The 25,949-nt window shown below is 38.1% G+C and overlaps 1 protein-coding gene across 2 annotated transcripts in view; it reads right to left on the reverse strand.

The window, feature by feature from the left end:
* Nucleotides 1-25,687, reverse strand: part of LOC127530090 (uncharacterized) — a 48,397-nt gene extending 22,710 nt beyond the window's left edge. The window contains exons 1-4 of one of the 2 annotated variants that reach the window (XM_051935966.1): nucleotides 25,539-25,687; nucleotides 16,878-17,019; nucleotides 9,800-9,908; nucleotides 3,649-4,118 (exon numbers count right to left, since the gene is read on the reverse strand). In XM_051935966.1, coding sequence (XP_051791926.1) covers nucleotides 3,990-4,118; nucleotides 9,800-9,908; nucleotides 16,878-17,019; nucleotides 25,539-25,620 — 462 coding nt within the window. In that variant the 5' untranslated portion in view covers nucleotides 25,621-25,687 and the 3' untranslated portion in view covers nucleotides 3,649-3,989. Of the gene's footprint in view, nucleotides 1-3,648; nucleotides 4,119-9,799; nucleotides 9,909-16,877; nucleotides 17,020-25,538 lie in introns of those variants that run through there. The other variant, XM_051935965.1, reaches the window with a different exon arrangement.
* Between the last annotated feature and the right edge of the window lie 262 nt (nucleotides 25,688-25,949).

Here is a 25,949-nt window from a genome sequence, read left to right on the forward strand (position 1 = left end):
TTCAGCACTTTAGTAATTTTAATCCTGTAACTGAGCAGGAAGGCTTAACTTTAATTTCTAAAATGAAGCCCACTACTTGTTCCCTAGATCCAATGCCAACAAAACTAGTAAAAAGTGCAATGGATGTTCTTGCAGCGCCTATTCTAAACATTATCAGTAGTTCATTATTGCATGGCACAGTACCTGATACACTAAAAGTGTCAGTCATTAAACCATTACTTAAAAAGTCAGACCTAGACCCACACATACTAAATAATTATAGGCCTATTTCAAATCTACCATTTCTCTCTAAAATACTAGAAAAAGTAGTTGCCAGTCAGCTTCAGACACACCTTACACATTACAATTTATTTGAGAAATTCCAGTCTGGTTTTCGCACTGGTCATAGTACAGAAACGGCACTAACGCAGGTTGTAAATGACATTCTGATATCCTCTGGTGAAGGAAACTCCGCTGTAATTATGTTGTTGGACTTAAGTGCAGCATTTGACACCATCAACCATTCTTTTTTACTGCACAGTCTAGAAAATGATGTTGGGTTTACAGGCACCGTGCTCGCTTGGTTTAGTTCTTACTTGTCAAATCGATTCCAATATGTACAGAAATGTGCTGACAGTACCCCATCATGATATACAGAAGTTCAATATGGTGTCCCGCAGGGCTCAGTACTGGGACCTTTACTGTTTTCACTTTACATGCTTCCACTGGGATCTCTCATTAGGAAACATAATGTTAATTTACACTCGTATGCAGATGACACCCAGTTATACCTTTCATTTAAATCAAATGAAGTTTCTCCGATGTTGTCTTTAATTAGTTGTGTTAGCGAATTAAAGGAGTGGATGAATGAGAACTACTTGTCTTTAAACACAGATAAAACAGAGATGTTAATTGTTGGAGGGAATGACGCTGATCATAACAATATTTTGTCATCATTTAACTCAGTTGGAATCCCAATTAATTTTACTGAATCAGCCCGCAATCTAGGAGTTATCTTTGACTCTAGCATGTTATTTAAAGCGCATATTGCAAAGCTGTCCAAAACATGTTTCTTCCATCTAAAAAATGTTAGGAAATTAAGGCGCTTTCTAAATAAACAGGATTCTGAGAAATTAATTCATGCATTTATTTCTAGTAGGATTGACTACTGCAATGCAGTTTTCACTGGATGTTCAAACTGTTCTCTATACAGCCTCCAGTTAATCCAAAATGCGGCTGCAAGAATTATTACAAGAACAAGAAAATACGAACACATAACTCCAGTTCTTAAATCCTTACACTGGCTCCCGGTTAAGTTTAGGGCAGATTTCAAAATCCTCCTTTTAACATATAAAGCATTAAATGGCCAAGGTCCGGCTTACTTGTCTGAACTTATCATGACTTACAAACCTGAGCGCACATTAAGATCTCAAGATGCCGGTCTGCTTATGGTTCCAAGGATTAATAAAATAACAGTGGGAGGTCGAGCTTTTAGTTACAGGGCCCCTAAACTGTGGAATGGTCTGCCTGCTACTATAAGAGATGCCCCTTCGGTCTCAGCTTTTAAATCCCGGCTGAAGACTCACTACTTCAGTTTAGCATATCCTGACTAGAGCTGCTGATTAACTGTACATACTGCATCTCTGTTGTTAGTCATTAGCACTAAAACATAAGTAACATGATAGTTAGAATTGGATTCTGTTTCTCTTCTCGGTACTCAAATGTGGCACTTGGTGCCATGGCCCACCTGCCAAGTTGTTTTGCCTGCCTAAGGTAAAGTCATCCCTGATGGAGGATCGCAGGAATCGTGGGAAAGAGGGGTCCTTTCATCGGATTGGCTGGCCCAGCACTGTTTCACCCGTGGAATGGCCAAATGGGGGTAGGCAGCTTGATGGATGAGGTCTCCAGGACTCTAAAAATATCCAAATCTTATTATATGATATCATCTACTGTTAAATTCTGCTCCGTACTTCTAAAATTTGTATTTATTTATTTGTTTATTTATCTTTTACTTCTAAAAAAACTTTTTATTTTATACTGTATTGAGGATTTGTTCTGTTCTGTGTATTGTATTGTATTGACCCCCTTCTTTTGACACCCACTGCACGCCCAGCCTACCTGGAAAGGGGTCTCTCTTTGAACTGCCTTTCCCAAGGTTTCTTTCATTTTTCCCTACTAGGTTTTTTGGGAGTTTTTTCTTGTCTTCTTAGAGAGTCAAGGCTGGGGGGCTGTCAAGAGGCAGGGCCTGTCAAAGCCCATTGCGGCACTTCCTGTGTGATTTTGGGCTATACAAAAATAAACTGTATTGTATTGAATTTCAAAAACGGGGTTTACCTCACATGCATTTATTGGTTACTTTGCAAAAAAAATTATTAATTGCTGATGATGTAGATCGCTTTGTCTGTGGTGAAATACAAAACAGAGAAACCTATCCTGAATTATGGTACAAAGTCATTAAACACATGTCTCACTGACCTCATTTAAAAGATTCAGCATATTGGGACTCCAAAGATTCCAAATATTGTTTTTACAGAAGTTCTGAAATAAAAGTGAAACTAATGAAATAGCAACAATTCAAAGAAAAAAAAATCTTAAAAGTGTTGTCCGGAAAACCAAACACAGGGGTTGGCGAGCGAACTGGCAGTCTGATGAAAGAATCTGGGTTTGGCAGATGCCAGGAGAATGCTACCTTCCTGACTGCATAGTACCTACCTGCTGCAAAGTTTGGTGGTCTGGGGTTGATTTTGCAGTGTTTGGGATAGACCCTTTTGGTCCAGTGAATGGTACTGGTAATGCTACAGCATGCAAAGACCTTTTAGACAATTGTGTACTTCCAACTTTGTGGTAACAGTTTGGGGAAGGTCCTTTTCTGTTCCACCATGTCTGTGCCCCTGTTCAGAAAGACAGGGCCACGAAGACTTGAAGGAACTTGACTGGCCCGCACAGAGCCCTGACCACAACACTACTGAACAAACACGGGATGAAAGGGTACGTTAATTGTGGGCCATGACCTCAAAAATGCTCTTTTGGCTGAATGGCCACAAATTTCCACAGACACACTCTAAAATCCTGTGTAAAGCATTCCCAGAGGAATGCAGGCTGTTAAAGGTGAGGGTGTTCAACATCATATTAATGCTCATTGTCATGCACAAGCACATAGTCATTCATTTTCAGGGCTTGATAGAGGTAAGCAATACCACCCCATATGAAGAGGAGGTGCTGTCACTAACTGTCCTTTCTCCTCCACCTGCAGTTCTGAGACGACTCCCAGCGAGGGCACCTGACCCCACCTGTGGTGCCTAGAGAAGGCCCTGTCCCTTCTGGTCAAAACACCATAAAGAGTGAAGTGCCCAGAAGGCGGCATCTCTTTTTGGACCTGAGCTTTTTAGAGGATGGATCTCCAGCATGTCCTAACTGTTTGCTACAAGTCTATGTCAGTGGCTGAACTGGCCTGTTTTCTTATGTGCACTGAAACCTTTTTCCTTTTTTTTAGCTTCTGTTAAATGAGGTTCTCTGGCTGGCATCCCCACTGTTCCCTGTGGAATCCTTGCATTTTTCTGGAGATTACACCATGGTTTTTGAAGTGGGAAGTCCAATAAACTCATATACAGTAGGTGTGATGTTCAGGTGTCCACAAACATTTGACAATACAGTATATTTTAGGAATTCAATTTTAGTTTAATGGGGAAGATTGTTTAGAAAGAAAACATATAGATAAGTAGTAAAACAGTGGGATGTTTTCATCCATAGAGGATAGACATCATATTCACTACACAATATTACAATTTAGGAAAAAGCTGATTCACTTTAATTGTATAGGTTATCAGCTGCTGATAGAGAATAAAATAAGCTTCTTACACTTGATTTACTTTCTGCAAATTTGGCTGATTACAGTTTATGAGTCAGAAATATAGAAAAGTAGACTAAATTCCTTGTAGACTGAAAACTTAATATCTCAAAAGTACTAAAACAGTTGACTTTAGGAGGAGCAGGAAATATGGTCGTGACTGTTACTTCTGGTCCATCATTTTACGGGAGCCACTATGGCAATTGTCTGTCAAGACATTGTAATTCCTGCCTCCAGCTTTTACAAAATCAGAAATGGTTCTTGTCCCTTTGATATCTTTTGTTTCAATTACCTGAAAGAAAGCAAATATGAGACATAAATAAAACAGTTACAAGATTTATTTATTTAGATTTCTATTCTCACCTAGAAACTTGAGCTCTACACTGTCTACTGCTTTGGTAGCAGAAGGGCATGAGGTCAGATCTATACTTCACTTTGCAATATCAAAGCTAATATCGAAGAGTGCTGGATAAATGTTGGATCTATAAATCACATGGATACCAGTTCAGTACCCACTAGTGAGTGGTTTTTATGATCCTTAGTGAACCACTTTGTAACAACTCATAAAATTCTAAAAGGAGATCCTACTCTAGCAATGCAAAACGACACTCGGTGAAATGCTTTGGACCAATACTAAACCGTTTTACTTTACATATTTTGTTATCACCCAGCATTTATACTTAAAAGCATTTGTCTAATCCCTTTTGTAGTTTTTACTCTGCAGTATCCATATCTCTCATTTATTTTCTGGTTTAACCTTACATTATGGTTGTTGAGTTGTTTTTACAATCTCCCCTAATACAGTGCTGTTATTTATTGGGCACTGCAACTTTTGCATTACTTTACTGCTCATTAAGGTTATTGCTAAGGACATGTGACCAGCAGTGATCTGCACATAATAATAATAATAATAATAATAATAATAATAATAATAATAATGATAATAATAATAATAATTTATTATATTTATAGGCGCCTTTCAAGGCACACAAGGACACCTTACAGAGCACATTAATAACAACAGTCACAACATAAAAATAATAAAATATTACAGTACAATATAACCAGAAAAAATGCAATAATAAAACTGAATTTAAATTTATCAGCTAAAATTGTCATTAATTATCATCAATCAGCAAATAACATGACATTACTTTTGCAACTGTTATGATTGGACTGCTTATTTCATTTTCTTTACGCACTTTTCTGTTCCAATACTTATTTTGCTTTTTTTTTTTGAATGCCGATTAATCTTTCTTTTTCAGTCAGAAGCTTATTTTTATTTTTTTTTGCACCATTACTGCCTCCATTTTGTTTAATTTTAGTTGTTGCCATTTTGTTCACCTGTTGTTAGGAGAAGGTCCCACATTTCCAGGGGCATGCCATCAGAGGTCATGACCTTTGACCAATGACTCAATGGGTCTAAAGGTTGCATGAAAAGTTTACTTCTTTATCCGAGTTGATATATTACAAAAATTCCTTTTTTCTAAAAGTTTTCTCTAGTTTCGAATTGTCTTTAGAAGCAGTGTAGCTGTATTCATAGTTTTTCAGCTCTCTTCAGCTTTCGACTCTTTTATCCTGAGTAGGCTACTTTTTAAACAGCTCTTCCTAGGTTTTACTAGCGGAACAGCTGAAGCCTTTTGGTTGCTGCTGTAAACTTCCTAATTGTCCAAAACTGCAGATTCAAAACCAAACTTAATGTATGAAAAATAACAAGATTAAGTGTTCCTGGCTACCTTTACTCTTAAAATTGAGTACAATTCTAGTTTTGCATCTTGCGGCAATCATTCAGCAAGAGGTAGTTGGTAAGGAATTCTTGGCCTATATTTTGACTTCACTTCTTCTCCTGATCCATAAATGAAAACTCTGCCTTTAATTTTCCATGGGAGAACATACAGCATATTTTCATGTGCATTGAAACTTAGTAACAAAGAACACTTATTAACTGGATAACAATATAATATTTATATATGCTCACCAAATTTCACCTGAAAGGCTCAAGCTGCATAAATATAAAAACAAGGGGTCTGCATCTCACTCACTTCTCCCACCACATGTACATCAAAACCCTTTAAAGATATCACACATGTTAAATATTTGAATTTGCCTGTTAGATCACAAAAGGAGCCATATTCTGCAATAAGAAGAGCTTTAAAATAAAATGTTGACAGCGAATTATTGAGATTCAAGAATCCATGATTGCTTAAGCAGGAAAATGAAAAAAAAAATAGATGCAGAAATGTTGCAAGGAAAATCCCCCTTCCCACCCCTGGCTCTGTTATCCATCCATCCCATCCATTTTCCAACCCGCTGAATCCGAACACAGGGTCACGGGGGTCTGCTGGAGCCAATCCCAGCCAACACAGGGCACAAGGCAGGGAACCAATCCCGGGCAGGGTGCCAACCCACTGCAGGACACACACAAACACACCCACACACCAAGCACACACTAGGGCCAATTTAGAGTCGCCAATACACCTAACCTGCATGTCTTTGGACTGTGGGAGGAAGCCGGAGCGCCTGGAGGAAACCCACGCAGACACGGGGAGAACATGCAAACTCCACGTAGGGAGGACCCGGGAAGTGAACCCAGGTCCCCAGGTCTCCCAACTGCGAGGCAGCAGTGCTACCCACTGTGCCACCGTGCCGCCCCTGGCTCTGTTAGGAGAACTTAAATCTGAAATTACAGGGCACCATAATAGGGTGCTAAGCTATCAATAATGCCAACAGTAGGTCTCCTGCCATCAGGAAGAAGCTATTATCGTCTAGTCTGATGCACTCTAACCTCCTGTCAGACCAGTTGCCAAAATTGGTATCTTTTTCTGTTAAATCGTTCAATCAGTGATTGCACCTCTTCTTGAAAAAATATGTCACAATAATTTCTGTGTATGAGCGAAGAGAAAAGCCAAGCAAAATGACACCTTTTATTGGCTAACTAGAAAGATTACAATATGCAACAAAGACAGAAAATGTAGTCTGAATCATCCATCCATCCATCCATTTTCCAACCCGCTGAATCCGAACACAGGGTCACGGGGGTCTGCTGGAGCCAATCCCAGCCAACACAGGGCACAAGGCAGGGAACCAATCCCGGGCAGGGTGCCAACCCACTGCAGGACACACACAAACACACCCACACACCAAGCACACACTAGGGCCAATTTAGAGTCGCCAATACACCTAACCTGCATGTCTTTGGACTGTGGGAGGAAACCGGAGCACCCGGAGGAAACCCACACAGACATGGGGAGAACATGCAAACTCCTAGTCTGAATCAGAATCCAGTAAATAGGTACAGGCATACTTTCATAATGGGGGCATCATGCATTATAGTTATGAGGTAGCGAAAGAAAGAAAGCAGGAATTCTTAAGATTTTATAATTAAATGATCGATGGAAGGCAAGTCTATCCATTAATTTGCTTCTGAAGAGGAGAATCTGCTGCCTCTTGTCTTTAAATAACATGGTGAATGCCATATCACAAATGATGCATGGTCAGTGGCATCATTGCAGCAAGCCAGCATCAAAGTAAATGCCCATGTCATAAAAATCACATGAAAAAATAAAATATTGTTTAAGAGTAACTCACAGATAGGGGAAAAAAGCAAAATCAAAAAACAGTCTCAGACTTCTCTACAGCCTAACATTGGCTCCTGATAAGATTAAATTAGATTAAATTATTTATTTATAAAAGCACATTTAAAACAACAGAGGTTGCGCCAAAGTGCTGTACAAAAAAGCATTAAATTAAACACAATACAAACAATCATGCAAAAGCAGATTAATAAAACAAATCATACACAATGAAAGATAGAAGAAAACAAGTAGGTCTTAAGCTGACTTTTAAAAACCTCGATTGAGGATGAAGACCTGATGAGTAGAGGTAAAACATTCCAAAGCCTAGGAGCAACAACTGAAAAAGCTCATGTTTCCCCTAGACCTATTTGGTTCTCTACCACCCAGGTGCCACTTTTGCCCGTCACAATCCCTTGCCAGGGAAATAACATCAGCAAAACCAAGGAACAGTTTATTGACTTTCACCGCACCAAAGAGCCTCCATGTCCAGTCACTATCCAGGGAGTGGATGAAGAGGTGGTCTACTCCTACAACTACTTGGGGGTCCACATAAATGACAAGTTGGTCTGATCTTATAACACAGAGGAACTATATAAGAGAGGGCAGAGCAGGCTCTTTTTTCTTAGGATACTGCATTCCTTTAATCTGAGAAGTGACATCCTTCACATCTTCTATAACTCTGTCATGGCCATTGCAAGCTTCTACACTGTGGTGAGCATTGATAGTAGCATCACTTCAAGAGAGTTCCTCCGAATCAACAATCTAATTAAAAGGGATAGCTCAATTATAGGACTCACTCTGGACCCCCCTGGAGGTTGTAGCAAAGGAGAGAATTAAAACAAAACTGAGTGCCGTTATGAACAATGCTGCACATCCTCTCTGTGACATACTAAGACTGAGGACTTTCAGTCAATTAATTATTCAGCAGAAGTGTGTCAAGAACTCTATTGGGGCTTCATTATACTAACAGCAATATGTCTGAATAATGCCTCACTGGGACTGGGACTACAAAGTCAGAACTTTTCTTTATTTTTAATGTTCTTGCTTTATAGTCATTCTGGTATGTGTTCAGACAAAGGTGTGTGTTTATATTTGTTTATTTACTTACCTATCTATCTATTTAGCTTCTGTAAAAAGTCAGAATTCCCCCTGGGGATAAATAAAGTTTTATTCATTCATAACAATTAAAGATATAGATAGATAGATAGATAGATAGATAGATAGATAGATAGATAGATAGATAGATAGATAGATAGATAGATAGATAGATAGATAGATAGATAGATAGATAGATAGATAGATAGATAGATAGATAGATAGATAGATAGATAGATAGATAGATAGATACTTTATTAATCCCAAGGGGAAAAGCCTTTCTCTCCCAGTGCCTTATCTGTAGAGATTCATTATGATCAAAATATTTTTCTGAAGAGATTCTGGGTGTATTACATTATCCAATTTAATAAGCAACCCTGAACTGGCTGGGTGTGGGTAAATGTGGATGTGTCTACCATGCTGTAGTTCTGGCTTCAAGTGACCTTAAGCAGGGATCTTCACTATAAGGCTGTATTGACTTGTGGTTTTTATTCCAACCAGTTTCCTAATCAAAAGACAGTCCTTGCTGATATTGAACTTGTATTAAATTATATTGATTGTTAGTTCTTTCATTCGTCAAAGACAATTGTTTTTTGCAATGTAGAGTTACCTTTTCTGAGAAAATTATCCATATGTTTTGTGGACTGGAACAGATTAGCATTTCATAATCCTCCTCTTTTCTCTTTCATTTATGTCTAAACATTTTATTAACATAGATACTTTATGATGCACAATTTCCATTGTAAAAGGAACCAAATCAGTGGGGCACTGGTGGTTTCTGTGCTATTTCCATTTCATTATTAACTATGGCTAGTTAAGAAACAGGAAACAATTACAACATAAATGCTGTTGTTTAAAACTAAAATGAGCAATTAAGGGTTCTTAATCATAACAAGTGAATTAACTAATATTAAGCCATAAAAATATTGCTTTAGCAGCAAGTAAATGGGTTCTAATTTAGAAATGTATTGAAGTGAAAAACTGCAGGCTCTTTGACCTTCAGGGACCATGAGTGAGGATTTCTGTCCTGAACTGATTCACAAAATTGATTTATTGTGTTTTGTTTTGCAGGTTGTCTCTAAAATGTATATTTTTTTAATATATCACTTCTTAACACAATTTATTCCCGTCTTGAATACCTTGCATCTGAATATTCCCAGCCTTGTATTACATTTCCACATGAGTTCACAGAATTCTTACCTCTGTGTAAATCCTCACTTGATCAAAATCAAGTCTTCTTGGTGTTAAAACATCAACTAAATTACTTCCTTTATATATTTAGGTCTTCCACCCAGATACTTGCCTTCCACTTAGGACTCATGTGTTTTGCATCTACTACCACAGTCTCTGAGCTTCTGCCATATCCAGATCCTTTATGAATCAGCTTTTGACTTCCATCAGTCAGTGTAACTCTGTAGAGCAAGTACAAAGAAAGATATTACTGGATTATATGGGACTGAATCTTCCCATTTTTGCAAACCAGACAAATTAAAATGTTTAATTTTATCACCTTATAACACACACCATTCACCCTTTAAATTAATAAATTGTTTTTATCAATCATCCTGTCTGATGCTGTCCTCTTACCTAATTAAGCAATACTGTGTAAAATGTGCTGATGTGCACAATGGCAGTAGACAGAGCAGGTTTAGGAAACAGAGTTGAGATCTGACCGTTGTGCTTTTTATTGACCACTGGCTGTGAGAGTGAAGTCTCATGGGTCTGTTTCATTCTCTGTCAGGCACTATAACTAGGTTCATGCCATTTTGTTCCTAATTTTTTCATGTATTTATTTGTTTTATTTGTTGCTTGGCTTGGTTAGTGATTTACCATTACTTTTCCGATAGCCACATTGGCATGACATCACTCTGTGGTCTAGGTCATGTGACAGATTGAACAAGCGACATCACAAGAGCCATTTGCTACTCAAAATGCAGGCCAGGGAACATGCCTTAGATTATTATCTGATCATCTATGGGAGAGCCAGACCCTGCAATTTGCTTTTAGGCTTAACTTCCACTGAGAGAAGCTGGGTTATCACAATTATCAAACAAGTTAGACAATGGTGTAACATCCAGGTGCTTTCAGCAACTACATTAACTGACATCAAAGTTGGAACATTTCAGATTTTTTATTTACTTCATTCAAGAGTAAGTATTCACATTTTTGTATGTTTTGTAACAATGAGTTATATTGAAAAATAACAGAATGCAATTACACGTGTTAGGAGACTACATTAAATACTTGCGTTTTAACAGCACTTTACAAAGTTAAAAATGTAGCTTAAATAGTCTTGAGTTGGCTCAAGAGCTTTCATTCACATCAGATTCCAATTCAAGTCATGTGAAAATGGCATTGATTGATGTGAGTTAGTGGTGGAGAGTCTGTGAATAACTGAGTAATTTATATCCAATAATTAGCTATTGAAAAATAACTAATAATACATAATGACTGATACTAGCACAAAATCCATATCAATATTACTACTTGAAAAGAGAAAAGCAAGTGAAATAAGTTCCCCTTCTAGCTTCAGCATTAATATTAGTTAAACACGGTAATTCATTAAAATGATATAAATAACTAGGAGGTCTTGCCCCCTGTTCGCTTTGCTGACAATAGCATTCACACGAATGAGAAGTGTGTGGACCGTGGGTGTGCCAGCCACTTCGCGTCTCTGCTGCTCACGTATGTGGATTTCATGTTCACCAAACAACAAATCTTTTAATTCTCATGGATTTGCCTCTTCATTGAAAAGAAACACTACTTTTCCCTGATGGCAACACGAATTAGACAATCTACAAATCTCCAAATTAAAGTTTAAAGCTGAACAATAACTACATACTTCTGTCATATCACCTATGTCCATATATTCAATTTCTTTTTGCTGTTCCATTATTTCACCAAGTAATAATTTCCATTTGTTAGCACTAATGCGATCTTTACTATCAGTTTTTTGAGAATTTCGAATTTTAGTACTTTCATAATCTCTAGCCTGCTCTGCATGTGTATCGCGCCAACGTGTTTGAACCTCTTTGCGACGTTCTACTTTGTCTTCTACTCTTTGTCTTTTATTTCCCACTCCTCTTGGTGCTGAGAGTGCAGGAACTGTGTCTGACAATCGCATTCACATGAATGAGAAGTGAGTGGACAGTGGACGTGGTTGTAAATTTTTGAGAGGTGGGCAGAACTTGTGAAAACCTCTTGGCAAAAAAGTCTCGTCTCGCGGAACCTGAAATTATCTCTCGCAGGAGTTGAAATTATCTCAGAGAAAGTCTCGCCCCAGGATTTCCTTTTATAATAGAGAGAAACAACTAATTTATTGTATAACGGGAATACAACAAGGCTGAAGAATAAACTGCGAATAAATAGCTAACTTTGGCCATGTGCGATCTTAAATATTTTAATCTCAGTCTGAGCATTCACCACTAAGTAATCAGAACAAAGCAAACTGTGATCCTGCATCAACCCTGCTTTTTGTGGCCATCGCTGTCCTTTCTTCTACCTGCATATCAACTGCACTTCCACTTCCAGAGGGTCTGTAGGATTTCAGGGATCAAGGTCTTGACCACCTCAGTGATTGTTGCACGATAGTTACAGCAGCGGCAGCAACTTTTTCTGCGGCTTTGGTTAAGTTAACTAATAGATTACAAAAAAGTAAATTATCTAGAAATAGATGTAAGAGGAAAGTAATTATGTAAGCATAAGTAGGACTGCATTGATTGAATAAAATTATCTGCTTATTATTATTGCACTAACCGACATTATCAACTTGCAGTTAAACAGAGTTTGAGCTAATTAATTACAGAAGAAGGGTGCAGCTGCCCTAACTGATAGCAAAACTTAGGACTGATGGCAGTGGTGTTGTGCCCAGCCCCAAATATACATGGACAATCCCCTGATTTTCTTGCCCATTGCATACAAAATAACCCTTGATCAATGGTAAAAGTTTAAGATACAGACAGATTTTAAATACTGCACATGTACGAGTCGAACAAAACCCCAGTCTTCAGATTTTTATCACTGTGTGCTGTGCCCTGTGTTTGATTCGCTTACATTAGGCATTTGAACAGCTTTCAGATGAGTAAAAGAGGAAAATACAAAAAATATACAAGTTCAAGAAACTGCCCTCAAGATACAATTGAAATAGTAAAGTCATTTGTAGTTGAAAAGTCACACACAATGTTTTTTCTGTTTCAAATGAATGAGTCTGCAAATTTACCAATGCTTTTCATTGAGAGATTTTCAGATTTCAATTAAAACGGCACAATCTGTTCAAGATATCTCAATGAAAGTTGAACTGTTTCAACACATTTCTTTAAACAATAAGTGTGCCACATTTAAAAAAACGTGGTCCACGGGGGCTAAGTTGTTTTCATGTGGACAGATAGACAGACATGGGCTATCGCAATAGGTGATTTGCACATTATATGCAAACGCACCTAAAAAGAGCAGAATGTTAGAAAGCCACAAGAAGCAGAAGACAAGAGCAAAACATAGTCAGGCAAAAGCTGTAGTCAAAGCCAAAAAAAACCACACAAATGAAAATACCAAAGCCCAATGCTCAAACAAAAAATATAGTTAAAAAAGCAAAAAAGATAACTTTCTAGATTAATTTTAAGATAGCTAAATGCACCATAAGAATGCCCACAATATCCAGGAACAGGACAGCAGGAACAGCAAACTGCCATCTTGCACAGTCACATATCAGAATTAACGGTCATCACTAGTGATGAAAGAAATGATTTGTGTAAAATTGAATTTGTAACGAAACTCAGTGTTTATTTTCAAGAAAAAAATCTGAAATAAATTTCATTTGACTTTCAGTGAACTTTTTTCCAATTAAGGAACTCTACAAACTTAGAACTCTTATAATAACATTGCAAGATGCACAGACATTAATTCCCAGTTTTTAGCTGACTACTGTAATACACTTCTAACTGGACTTAAAGACATTGATTGGTTGTAGTTAATTTAAAATAAATCAGCAAGAATTTTAATCTTTAAAAGATAATATAAGCACATCTTACCAGGGTAAGCATTGTTACATTGGTTGCCTTTGTCTTTTCTAATCGATTTAAGAGACTATTACTGATATATAAAGCTCGTAATAATTTTAGCTCCTTCTTACGTTTTGGAGAACGTGTCCTCTATATTCCCAGTCATAACCTTAGCTCTTCTAATAGTGCTATTCTTATTCCAAAAATCTGGACTACTTTACCAATTACCACGGAACATTTAAAAAAAAATGTTTTTAATTTTGATTTTTCATAATTGCATTTTAGTTCAACATTTTATAGATTTTCAATCATTATTAACCTCTATTTTTCATTATTTTCTTTTTCATTTTTCTGTTGCGGAATTTATCTGTTCAATGTACTATGCTGTGATGTTGGAATGAATATGGATGCTCCAACTGTCGATGAGACCCATTGAATCAAATCTTCTAGGATGGAGATTGAAAGACAATAGGAACTATTCGAGTACATTTATGTTAGGTTGAATGCCCAATGTGACCTGGGTGAGTTTTTGGCCTTGAAATTTTGCAGATTTTGTTTTTATCTCCAGCAACTCACCAGCTGGAGTTTATTTATATTTTACTATCTCCCTGGACATCTGACCATAGCATCAGACTTATCATTAATGAGTCCAAAAATAAGGACTGTACTTTATGCATTACTTGTGTATCTGTATTATCTGTATCTGTATTATTTACAGTATATGTGTATCGATTTATCCTTGATTAGTATTTTTTGTATATCATTTATCATATTTACTTATCATTATTTTTCTTGTAATTCTTTCTTCAAAAGAGTACTTTTTTATTTTTTAAAGTGTTACTTACCCTATGTGGATTTTAGTGATGGTCGAAAAAAATTGTTAAATCTCAGTTGTCAAAAAGAATGGAGCTAACAAAGTTTATGGTTTCATGGAAAGTGGCAGTGAGCAGCGCTGGACAACAGGAAACAATGTCAAAATGTCCATGAAAAAAATCTCATGTTACTCTTGTTGCATAATCCACATCAAGCCATCCTATTGTATGCTCAAAATGATCAAAATGTATGCATCTTTTGCTAAAATTTCTCAATTATAATAAAATAATCTTGGGACGAGACGTGACTTTTTGAAGAGACTTTTTGGAATGAAGTTCCGCGAGATGGAGACTTTTAACATTAGATTCTTTCAAGTCATGTCATACTTACAACCTTTGGAAGCAAGTCTCGCAAGAGGGTGACTTTTGCCATTAGATTCTTTCAAGTCACACACTACTTACAACCATTTTCAAACAAGACCACGGTCAGCTAACCTCTCAGTTGTGTGAATGCTTTTGTCAGACACACTTCCTGTGTTTCAGTAGTCAAGAAAGGAGGCCGAAGGCAGATTTACGTTGCATGACTAAAGAGTGGGCTTTATGGTCTTTGTTCCAACAATTCAAATTGCTAATAAATATGCGAGCAAATTAAAAATTTGGATGATTTTGCAAACTAACTACTAGACATTGGCAACTTTAAAATCTCTCAATAAAAGAAGACTTATTATGTAAAAATCTTATTGAAGAATTTTATCTCGAAGGATTATCAACAGAAGAAATGAATGGATGGGCAATCCTAGCAGAGAGAAACGATGAAGTCAAATGAATTAACGCGAAAACTGTCAATCAGTTACATGGCAAATTGATTAAATGCGTATCAATAGACTATGCTGAAGCAGTTGGTGGTGATCGTGCGGAAGATGAAAACATCAACTTACAATATCCCATAGAATACCTACAAGTGTTAACACCGTCAGATCTCCTACCAGCTGAATTACTGTTGGAAGAAGGATGTATCGTAATGTTATTGCGTAATTTATGTATGAGTGATGGACTAAAACATACAGTTTCCCGTGAGAATAGTTTTTGCTATGACAATTAACAAATCATAGGGACAAACTTTTGAAAAAGTCGGTTTATTTATTAGAGAGAAAGAAACGATATTCACTCACGGCAGTTATACGTGGCGTTGTCATGATGTAAGTCCAAACATGGAATCAAAATTCAATGCAATCTTCAAGAAAAGTTAATTCCAAATATTGTTGTTACTGAAGTTTTAAAGTAAAAGTGAAAATAATGAATTTGTATTAGTTTCCATGAAAATAACAATCTCTTTAAATTATATATCCTGTTAACCAAACCCAGGGTTTGGCGAGCAAAGCGAGCAGTGGGTAGAGCCCCCTTGTATTGTTAAATCGATTCCTCCGGTAAAACCAAAGTAGCTTGCAACCTTGAAGCCCTGTCACACATGTTGCACTGTGGCACATATGTATATCACGGGGAGAGATGGGTCTTCAATTCAAAAGTCCGTTCTTCATGAAAACATGAGATTAATCATTTTTCGCGGTCAACACTTCAAACCATGTAGCAAAAGTAGCATTTCAAAATATATAATTTATGTGTGGAGTGCTCTTTTAACATCTTGTAAAGTACCTTCATCTACATAGCTTGTATGAATATGACCAAAAGTATTTTGTTGTTGTTGTTGCTATGCCAATCACACAAGAAGAAAAGTGTTTAGTGCCAATCTGGAGGCATTTTCTTGCATCAATTCAGCACACATCTACCTGTCACTTAGTCTTATATATAAACGTCTACGAGTGGCAGTGTGTGTGTCTGTCTGTCCGGCCCGGGAAGTGACTACAGCATGAAGCTCTAAGAGTCGGCAAGGCGGCTCCAAGTTATCCAGTCGGAGACAAATTTCTTACCCGCTGATAGACAAGGGGCAAGCACGTCCACAAAACAAAACTGCCGATTCTGCATTTCAGTTTTTTTTCTGACGATTTCAGTAGTTTCTAGGAGCCAGAGCTTTTTACAGCACAGACTTGCATAGCTAGTATTTAAATAAAGATCTCTACTAATAAAAAAAGAAAAATCTCCAGAAGTGTGCATACCCGCAACTAGGATAAGCTTATGATGGGAAAGGTTCAGCTACGACTTTCCATGTACTGAGTTTTGCTGTGGAGGAAATGCAGTAATGTGCACAACGGTGTGCTTAGTGTGTCTTCACGTGGAAAATATGCAGCATGTCACATTTTTACGAAACATTATATATTCCTCTGTGGGGATTTATCGAGAGGCATAAGTAGAATTGGTTTTACTGATGGGTGTAACGCAGACTACATGCTTTAAGCAGCTGCAGCAAAGAAAACAGCTAATCACAAAAGTATAATGCAATTTCTTTCTAGATTTTTTTAGGAAGCGAAACTTTGATTTTTCACTGCAAATTCAATTTTGCTCATATCATTTTGCTCATCAACAATTATCAGAAGAATGAACTGGGCTGAGACGAATGTCTAAAAAAACCAACAGTGACAATTACCCAAATGCCATGGCATTATATTTTATTTACCTGACCCCTGTGTGGCTCAGTGGTCCAATTACAGGGAACCCTCCCAATGGCCTTCGCACTCTCTCTGCCTTGACAACTCTGGAGTTAAATAGCGTATTCAGTCCTGATTTTGTTCTGATGTCATGGGGAAAACTTCTACCACCTGCAAAAAGAAAGTTTAGGAGTCTTGAAGTTGACCGTACAGAAAACACTGAAATATCAGGCAGGCATTCTCAAAGTAACTCATTGTTATACACACACATCTGAAAGAAATGTTTTTAAATTCATGCTAGACATTCTAATGATCTGAGTTATCTTAGTGAGGTGAAAAAGTCCACTTATTTAGTACCTGAGAAGTACATATTATGATCCAGTTCAGGCAAAGGATGAATTTATAAAAAAGAGAGATGGTTTAATGCTGCGGTGCTTTTTTTTTGTAGAGTGTTTGCTTGAGTGTTTTATCTATGATCAGGGCTACTGACCATATAGAAATAAGCTGATTAGCTGATCTGAGAGACACTACTGTATACTGAGTGCTGCAGCCTCCCAACTCTTGGGTCTTTATTTAAAATCAAGCACCAATGCAAATTCTCTGTTGCAAGTTTTGTTTATTTCTATACCTCAACGATGTGCAGGATACGGACTCTACATTAGTTGTGTGAATTTGTGTGTCTGGTGGACTGCACCAATGCTGTCAGGATAAGCCATGACTGGCAGCAGTCCAGTATTGGATTGAGCTGTTTTAGAAGATGAATGGATGAAAGTTTAGCCTGTACAACCAAGAATGACCCGTGTATTTATGATCATTACTTAAAAGTACCTATGACTTTTTTGTTGACAATTTCATTGAATCCTCTTCCCAGTCACTGACTGTATTGTACTTGTATGTTCCCCTTATGTCTATGTGGGATTTCTCCTCCACACTGGTTTCTTCTCATATGCTAATGATAGTTGTGTTAATTTTATGGGCAACTCCCAACTGGCCTGACATATGTGTCTAAATATACCCTGACATCCTGTCCTTGGGTGGTCTTTGCCTAACAGCTGAGGTCCTCAAAGCTCTGTACTGGAAATAGTAAGCTTATAAAATGGTTAAATCATTACATGTTTGATCTAAAACTAGTCTGACTTGTGTACTTGACATTTTGAAACAAAACAACAAACTGAAATATTCAATATGGCTCAACAGCTTCAGTTCAGGCAGCTGGCAAGCAGACTGCTGTAGATGCCGAGTTGTTGGACTGCACACCACAATGCGGCCCATTCAGATCCAACATCCCACTTACTCTGGTTTCCCAAGTGGGTTGAATAACCTGCAGTGACCCTGTCATCCAGTGATTAGCTTTGCCCTTTCATAGATACAGTATCCTGGGCTCAAATACTGTGCTGACCTCTGTTTTTTAGGATTACAAGTTTTCATCATGACATTGCAGATTTTCTTGCCAAATGTTCCAAAGCATTTTTTGTTAGATTAAAGCTATATCATACCAGCGCTTTGCAACTACTAGTATGAGTATGTGGAGAAATGGGCTGAATGATGGACTGGCATCCTCTCTAGCGATGGTTTCTACTTTATACCCAATGCTTTTGGGACTGGTGCCATTTCTTTGCTAATCTAACTTATGGGTTTAAAAGAAGTAATCTTATCCTACCTTATCTTACCTTATGCCATATACAGAGCTTCTGAGAACATTAGAACAATCTAGACAAGAACAGGCAATTCAGCCCAACAAAGCTCACCAGTTCTATGCACTTAATTCTTCTAAAAAAACATCAAGTCGAATTTTGAAAGTCCCTAAAGTCCTACTGTCTACCACGCTACTTGGTAGCTTATTTCAAGTGTCTCTGGTTCTCTGTGTAAAGAGAAACATCCAAATGGTTTTGTGAAATTTACCCTTAACAAGTTTCCAACTGTGTCCCCTTGTTCTTGGTTAACTCATTTTAAAATAACAGTCTCGATCCACTGGACTAATCCCTTCATAATTTTAAACACTTCAGTCACATCACCTCTTAATCTTCTTTTGACTAAACTGTATAGGCTCAGCTCTTTTAATCTTTCCTCATAACTCAACCCCTGTAGCCCTGGGATCAGCCTAGTCGCTCTTCTCTGGACATTTACTAGTGCTGCTATAATAATAATAATTATTATTATTATTTACATTTATATAGAACATTTCTCACAACTCAAACACTCTCCACGCAGGGAGGTCCTGGGAAGCGAATCCACAATCTCCTTACTGCAAAGCAGCAGCACTACCACTGCTATGTCTTTTTGTAGCCTGGAGACCAAAACTGCACAAAGGACTCCAGATGAGGCCTCACCAGTGCATTATAAAGCTTGAGCAGAACCTCCTTGGACTTGTACTCCACACATCATTCTTTATGCCCTAACATTCTGTTTGCCTTCTTAATGACTTCTGGACACTGTCTGGGAGTTGATAGCATAGAGTTCATTACAATGCCTGAATCCTTCTCATAAGGTGTACTTTTGATTTTCAGAATGCCCATTGTGTATTCAAACCTACCATTTTTACTTCCTATGTGTAATACTTTACATTTACTGACATTAAATTTCATCTGCCACAAATCTGCCCAATCCTGTATGCTGTCCAAGTCTTTCTGTAATGATTTAACGGATTCCAAATTATCTGCTATTCCACCTATCAAATCTAATTAGCTTGATATTTATATTCCTAGATAAATAATTTATATATATATTAAAAATAACAGCGGCCCTAGCACTGATCCCTGTGGAACACCATTCTTAACATCGCCCAGTTCTGATGAGGTTCCTCGCACCATCACCCTCTGCTTCCTGTGTCTGAGCCAATTCTGCACCCATCTAAAAACATCACCCTGAACTCTCACTTCTTTTAGTTTGATGCCCAACCTCTCATGTGGCACCTTATCAAATGTTTTCTGAAAGTCCAGATAAATAATATCATATGCTCCACTTTGATCATACCCTTTTGTTGCTTCTTCATAGAATTCCAGCATGTTAGTAAAACACATCCTCCTTCTTCTGAACCCATGCTGACTGTTCAGAAAAACTCCTGTACTTCCCATGTGCTACTCGATCTCATCCTTAATAATTCCTTCTATTCATTTTTCTGTGATTCTTGTTAAGCTTTCTGGCCTATAGTTGTGTGGATCTGCCCAGTCACCCTTCTTGCATAACAGGATAATGTTTGCCATTTCCTAGTCCTTTGGTGGGCGGCACGGTGGCGCAGTGGGTAGCGCTGCTGCCTCGCAGTTGGGAGATCTGGGGCACCTGGGTTCGCTTCCCGGGTCCTCCCTGTGTGGAGTTTCCGTGTTCTCCCAGTGTCTGTGTGGGTTTCCTCTGGGCGCTCCGGTTTCCTCCCACAGGCCAAAGACATGCAGGTTAGGTGGATTGGTGATTCTAAAAATTGGCCCTAGTGTGTGCTTGGTGTGTGGGTGTGTTTGTGTGTGTCCTGCGGTGGGTTGGCACCCTGCCCAGGATTGTTTCCTGCCTTGTGCCCTGTGTTGGCTGGGATTGGCTCCAGCAGACCCCCGTGACCCTGTGTTCGGATTCAGCGGGTTGGAAAATGGAAATGGATAGTCCTTTGGAATTTTCCCAGTGTTGCAGTGACCTCCTAAAAATATATGTCTAAAGTGTTAATATGTACTCTGTAAGCTCGCTAAGAACTCAAGGGTAAATATTATCTGGTCCTGGTGATTTGTTTGATTTCAGCTTATTTAATCTGAGCAGCACTTCTCCCTCTGAAATTTCCAAATCAATCAATACCTCCTTAGTAGTCCCGTTTACTGCTGGGAGGTTACCCACTTACTCACTTGTGAAGACGCTCAGAAAAACATAAGATTAGAGCATCCGCTATTCACTGTCTGTATTTTTTAATTCCCCTTTACTATTCCTGATGCACTTCTCTTCCTCCTTGAATGTTCTTTTACTACTAAAATACTGAAATAATCTCTTAGGGTCATCTTTTGCTTTATCTGCTATATTCCTCTACAACTGTCTTTTAGCCTCCCAAATATCCTTCTTAATAGTTTCCCTCATGTTCTCATACATTTAGAATTATTAGTCATATAAACAACTGATTTTCCTTTGCAGCTTCTTTTTTTAACTTTTTAGTAACCCAATGCTTTTTAAATTTTTTTAATTTCCTATTAATTCCAAACTTAGGTGTATACCTGTCCTGCATTACATGTAAAACATTATAAAACCTCTTTCCTTTGCTTCTCAACTGTCTCCACACTTGAAAGCTATCCTCCTCAGACATTGCCGCATTTGCTCAAAATTTGCTCTACCAAAGTTAAACTCAACAGTTTTAGTCTTTTACAAAACACTGAGAATTGTACTGAGAACTGTATTATATTATGGTCATTTGACCCTAGAGGTTCAATCACCTCTACACCTTTAATTATATTCTGATTATTACAAAAAAATAAATCTAGACAGGCATCCCTCCATGTTGGCCGCTTTAACATACTGTGCTAAAACAGTCATTTATAACTTATAATCCTTTAAAGCTCATCCTTCACTCCTCTATCTATTCTACTGAAAACTAATCCTTCAAAATAACTTTTTAGAATCAAATTGCTTATTCCAAAGTGTAAATATTAAAACAGTTTAGGATCTTGGCAAAATACAAACGGGTTAATATTCGCTTATTTGACAATTAAATACTCAGAGTTTTCAACAATTAAAAGGATGTACAAGAAGGCCACTTAAAATTTTGACAAAATCAGGCCACTCAGCCCAACAGGCTCACCAATCCTATCCATCAAATTCCTCCAGGCAGCATCAAATCGAGCTTTAAAGATCGACACACCACACATCTCCAGCGCACTAATGTATTCCATGTGTCTATGGTTTATGGAAGAAAAACTTGCCAACATTTGTGTGAAATGTGTCCTTAACAAGTTTCAAACTGTGTCACCGTGTTCTTGATAAAGAATTTGTTTTAACATAACAGCTCAGATCCACTTTTAAACACTTCAGTCATGTCACCTCTTAATCTCCCTTTGCTTAAGCTAAAAGGTTTCAGTTTCTTCAGTCTCTCATACCTTTCAGTCCTGGAATCAGACTAGTTGCTCCTCTCTAGACTTTCTCTAGCGCTACTATGAGTTTGTTACAATATGGAGACCAAAGCTACACGCAGTACTCTAGATGAGGCCTCACTAGTGAGTTATATAACTAAAGTATAACCCCCTTTGACATTTTCTCCACACACTGTGCTATGTAACCTCACATTCTAGTGGCCTTCTTAATGGCTTCTGGACACTGTCTTGATGTTGACAATGACAAGTCCCCTATGTCTCATAAGTCCTTCTCATAGCGGGTGTTGAATGTCATAGTAGCAACTGATGCCTTCAGGTGCCCAGTGTTTCCACCTTAAATGCATTCACAGGAATGTCATTACATGTTTGTTTGTGTACATTCTACCAAGCACATACTTCTACTGTGGTGCTGCCCCAGAGTTTGTTCTTGCTTAACATGCAATGCTTTCAGGTGAGATTTCACTCTCACACGTTATAGTTAATTTGACTTATTGAGTGTGATGATGAATATTACATTCAATAATGGATGAATGGATAGATATTTCTAAGTCTGCTTGTATTTCACAGTGGTATCTTTATTCACTTATCTTGACTTTGCAGATGATGCTGTGATATTCGCAGAGTCAACCAAGGCTCTCATCAGTGCTCTCAAGGGACTGAGTAAGGAGTTTGAGTGTCTGGGCTTGCAAGTGTCATGAATAAAAACCAAGATCCAGGCCTTTAATGACCTTATGGGCACAGCCATCAGCAGTGTGTCTATCTGTGGGGAGAATGTCAGCCTCGTCGAGAGGTTTACTTACCTCGGCAGCGACATTCGTATCTGTGGTGACTCTTCCTATGAAGTCAGTAGACAGATTGGGACAGCATGAGGAGTCATGAGGTCGCTGGAAATGGGTGTGTTGTGTTTCCAATATTTTTTCAAAAGGATGAAGGTCCAAGTCTTTAGAGTCCTGGTGCTTCTCATTTTGCTATATGGTTGCGAGACATGGATGCTATCCAGTGACATGAGACGAAGACAGGACACCATCAGTACTGTGTCTCTTCGGGGACTCCTTGGGTATCACTGGTTTGACTTTGTGTTGCTCACGGAGTCTCGAATGAGGCACATTACCTGCATTGTGAGGGAGTGTCAGTTATGGCACTACGGCCAAGTGGTGCGATTTCCAGAGGGTTATCCAGAGGATCCTCATTGTTGAGGACCCGAGCAGCTGGACCAGGCCAAGGAGCTGCCCACGTAGGATCCAGGATCCCAGGCTGTTTTGTTGTGTAGTGGGTGTGACAATATGTATTGTACCAGTGCATGCTCCCCAACCTAACCTGACCTGGTCTTTTATAATAAAGCTCTATAGTGTGGCACAGTAGTTAGCCTCACTGCCTCACTGCCTTGGTTTCACGGTAACATTATACAAAGTTATTGTCTGTTATACCTGCATTGTTATCACTCTTTAATTTAATATTGTTTTTTATCAGTATGCTGCTGCTGGAGTATGTGAATTTCCCTTTGGGATTAATAAAGTATCTATCTATCTATCTATCTATCTATCTATCTATCTATCTATCTATCTATCTATCTATCTATCTATCTATCTATCTATCTATCTATCTATCTATCTATCTATCTATCTATCTATCTATCTATCTATCTATCTATCTTAGTGTGTTTCAGTTCTATCTATCTATCTATCTATCTATCTATCTATCTATCTATCTATCTATCTATCTATCTATCTATCTATCTATCTATCTATCTATCTATCTATCTATCTATCTATCTATCTATCTATCTATCTATCTATCTATCTAAGTTACAAAGACTGACCTCTGTAACTTGGCAGAGTGTGAGCTTGGACATGAGTGTGCCTGCAATAGATGCGTTGATTCCTTCCTTACCCCCAATGCTTCTAGTACTCTCAACCAAGAATTAGATTAAGAGATTTCAGGCAGTAGATAGAAGCATGTAGTTGGCTAAATAACCTGTTAAAAGTTATAATTCCTAAATAAGTCAATTAAAATAATTATTCCAGCTTTTTGATAGTGAGAGGGTTGAACAATGATTGAAGCATAAGAATCAGAGTTTGGCAAACAAGAGGAGAGCCTTCAGGCCCATAAGCTGGATCATTTGATACTATGTCATGCTGGTCTGATTTGAATTTGCAAATGTACTTAACAACACGTTATTTTGAAGTGAATGGAAATGTTAAGCCCTGGAGGAAAACTATATGAACACAGGAAGACAATGAAAATAGTAACAAAAACACAGAACCAAAGTTCAAAAGCGGAAAAATGTTGATAAAATCATTTCACTTACTTACAAATGGTGAAATAGATTACCTAACAAGCAACTTTATTTTCAGACTTGTAACATACCGTGATGTTTTCACAACTGCTTAATCAGTTGCCACTCTCAGGGACTGTGTTCAGTAAGACTATTTTAACTTGAAACTTCTGTCTCCTTACTTTGAAGCTTCCACCACTTGGCCCCCTCATGCATACACAGGCCAACTCAGAACTACCAGATAAAGGAACCTACGCATCTTTAGGATTGTGGGAGGAAAACTAAAGTACAAGGAGGAAAATCCTCCCAGACATGAGAAAACATGCAAACTCTTCAAAGACAATGACATAACATGGGTTTTGAACCCAGGATGACCCATCAATGAAGCAGCAGTGTTAACCATAATAGGCAAAATGTAATTACCTGTTGGAAATCGCTAAGGGACCCTTTCTTGTCCAATTCATATCCTCTCCTGAGGAGGCTCGCCACAAACCCAAGGCTTCTGAATCAGTAAACAGCAGCTTAACCAGTTGTGCTACAGGGGATTTTCTCCATAAAGTGAGCAAGTAGGTTTGACCTCTACTGCAACTTGAAGGTGCTGCAATATGCAGCAACAGGCATTCTCTTTCCCCTCACTACACTTGTCCATACTCCCCCAAGCAATCCCAGATAGGCTCCCAAATGTCACCAGCTAAAAATTCATCATGGCAGGACTGTCAGCATATTGGGAACAGTGGGCAGGGGCCTCAGGTGCATGAGGGTCCACAATGTTTCTGATGCCTATGTATGTTTCTGTTTTGCTGTCAAAACTGGTGTCCCAGCGCAATACTTTTCCTCGGGGCTTATGATGTTGTTAAGATGTTCCTACCCCTCTATATTTTTCACCCTCATATTAAAAATGGTCATGAACCTGGGACCTCCAAATCAGTAAGCAGATGAGTTAAAGTGAACTCCCCCTCAAGCAAGTGGCAGCAAGCTCTCTCTCGAGCACTGCTGGCCCTTCATGTTAGCTAGATGATCAGCATTTCATGACTAAATTCAAAAATGTGTAATGAGATTTGCTATATAACCCATTTAGTAAAAAACACAACTTCACCCTAAACCAAACAATCATGTAGTCATGAGTCAAAATCCCACTCTGGGTGAGCAAATCAAAGATGACTTGCCTTGCTGCATATCAGAATAAAAAATGAGATATGATGATCACATAGAACGTTGTCTTGCTTTTCAGTTCTCTTCCTTTCTATTTGCAAGGAAATATTGTAAAGTCATGTAAAGTGCAAGAGTTTAGTAAACAAGCTTAAATAAACAGATTTTCCTTCACCCCACCTTCTTGAAACAATAGCATTATTTAAATATCAAACCTCTTCCAGATGATATTGATGCTTCAGTGGTGATTAAAAACAGCAAACAGACGACAGCAACAGCAGGGTGAACGGAGATCATCCTGAGGCCTTAAAGAGCAGACGTGCAACCACAGATATTCTTCTGTTCTGTTCACAGCTCTGCTCTGACTTATAAACTTTCATGATGGCCATCCACTGCCAAACCCTCAAACCCCCCCTCCCACCCCAACACGCTCAAGTAAGACTTGTGACTTTCCACAAAATGTTTCAAAGTTGTGAAATCTGAAAAATTTGGTTAAATGTAATAATGTACATTATAGATATTTTTAGAAATTGCTATATTCTACAGAAAATGAATTTCTAAACTCATCACATATTTAGTTTTAAATCTGCTATGTCGACATTTTAAAAGACAAGATTATTTGAGGT

This window comes from Erpetoichthys calabaricus, chromosome 13, assembly GCF_900747795.2.
Source record: "Erpetoichthys calabaricus chromosome 13, fErpCal1.3, whole genome shotgun sequence".
Classification (NCBI taxonomy): domain Eukaryota; kingdom Metazoa; phylum Chordata; class Cladistia; order Polypteriformes; family Polypteridae; genus Erpetoichthys; species Erpetoichthys calabaricus.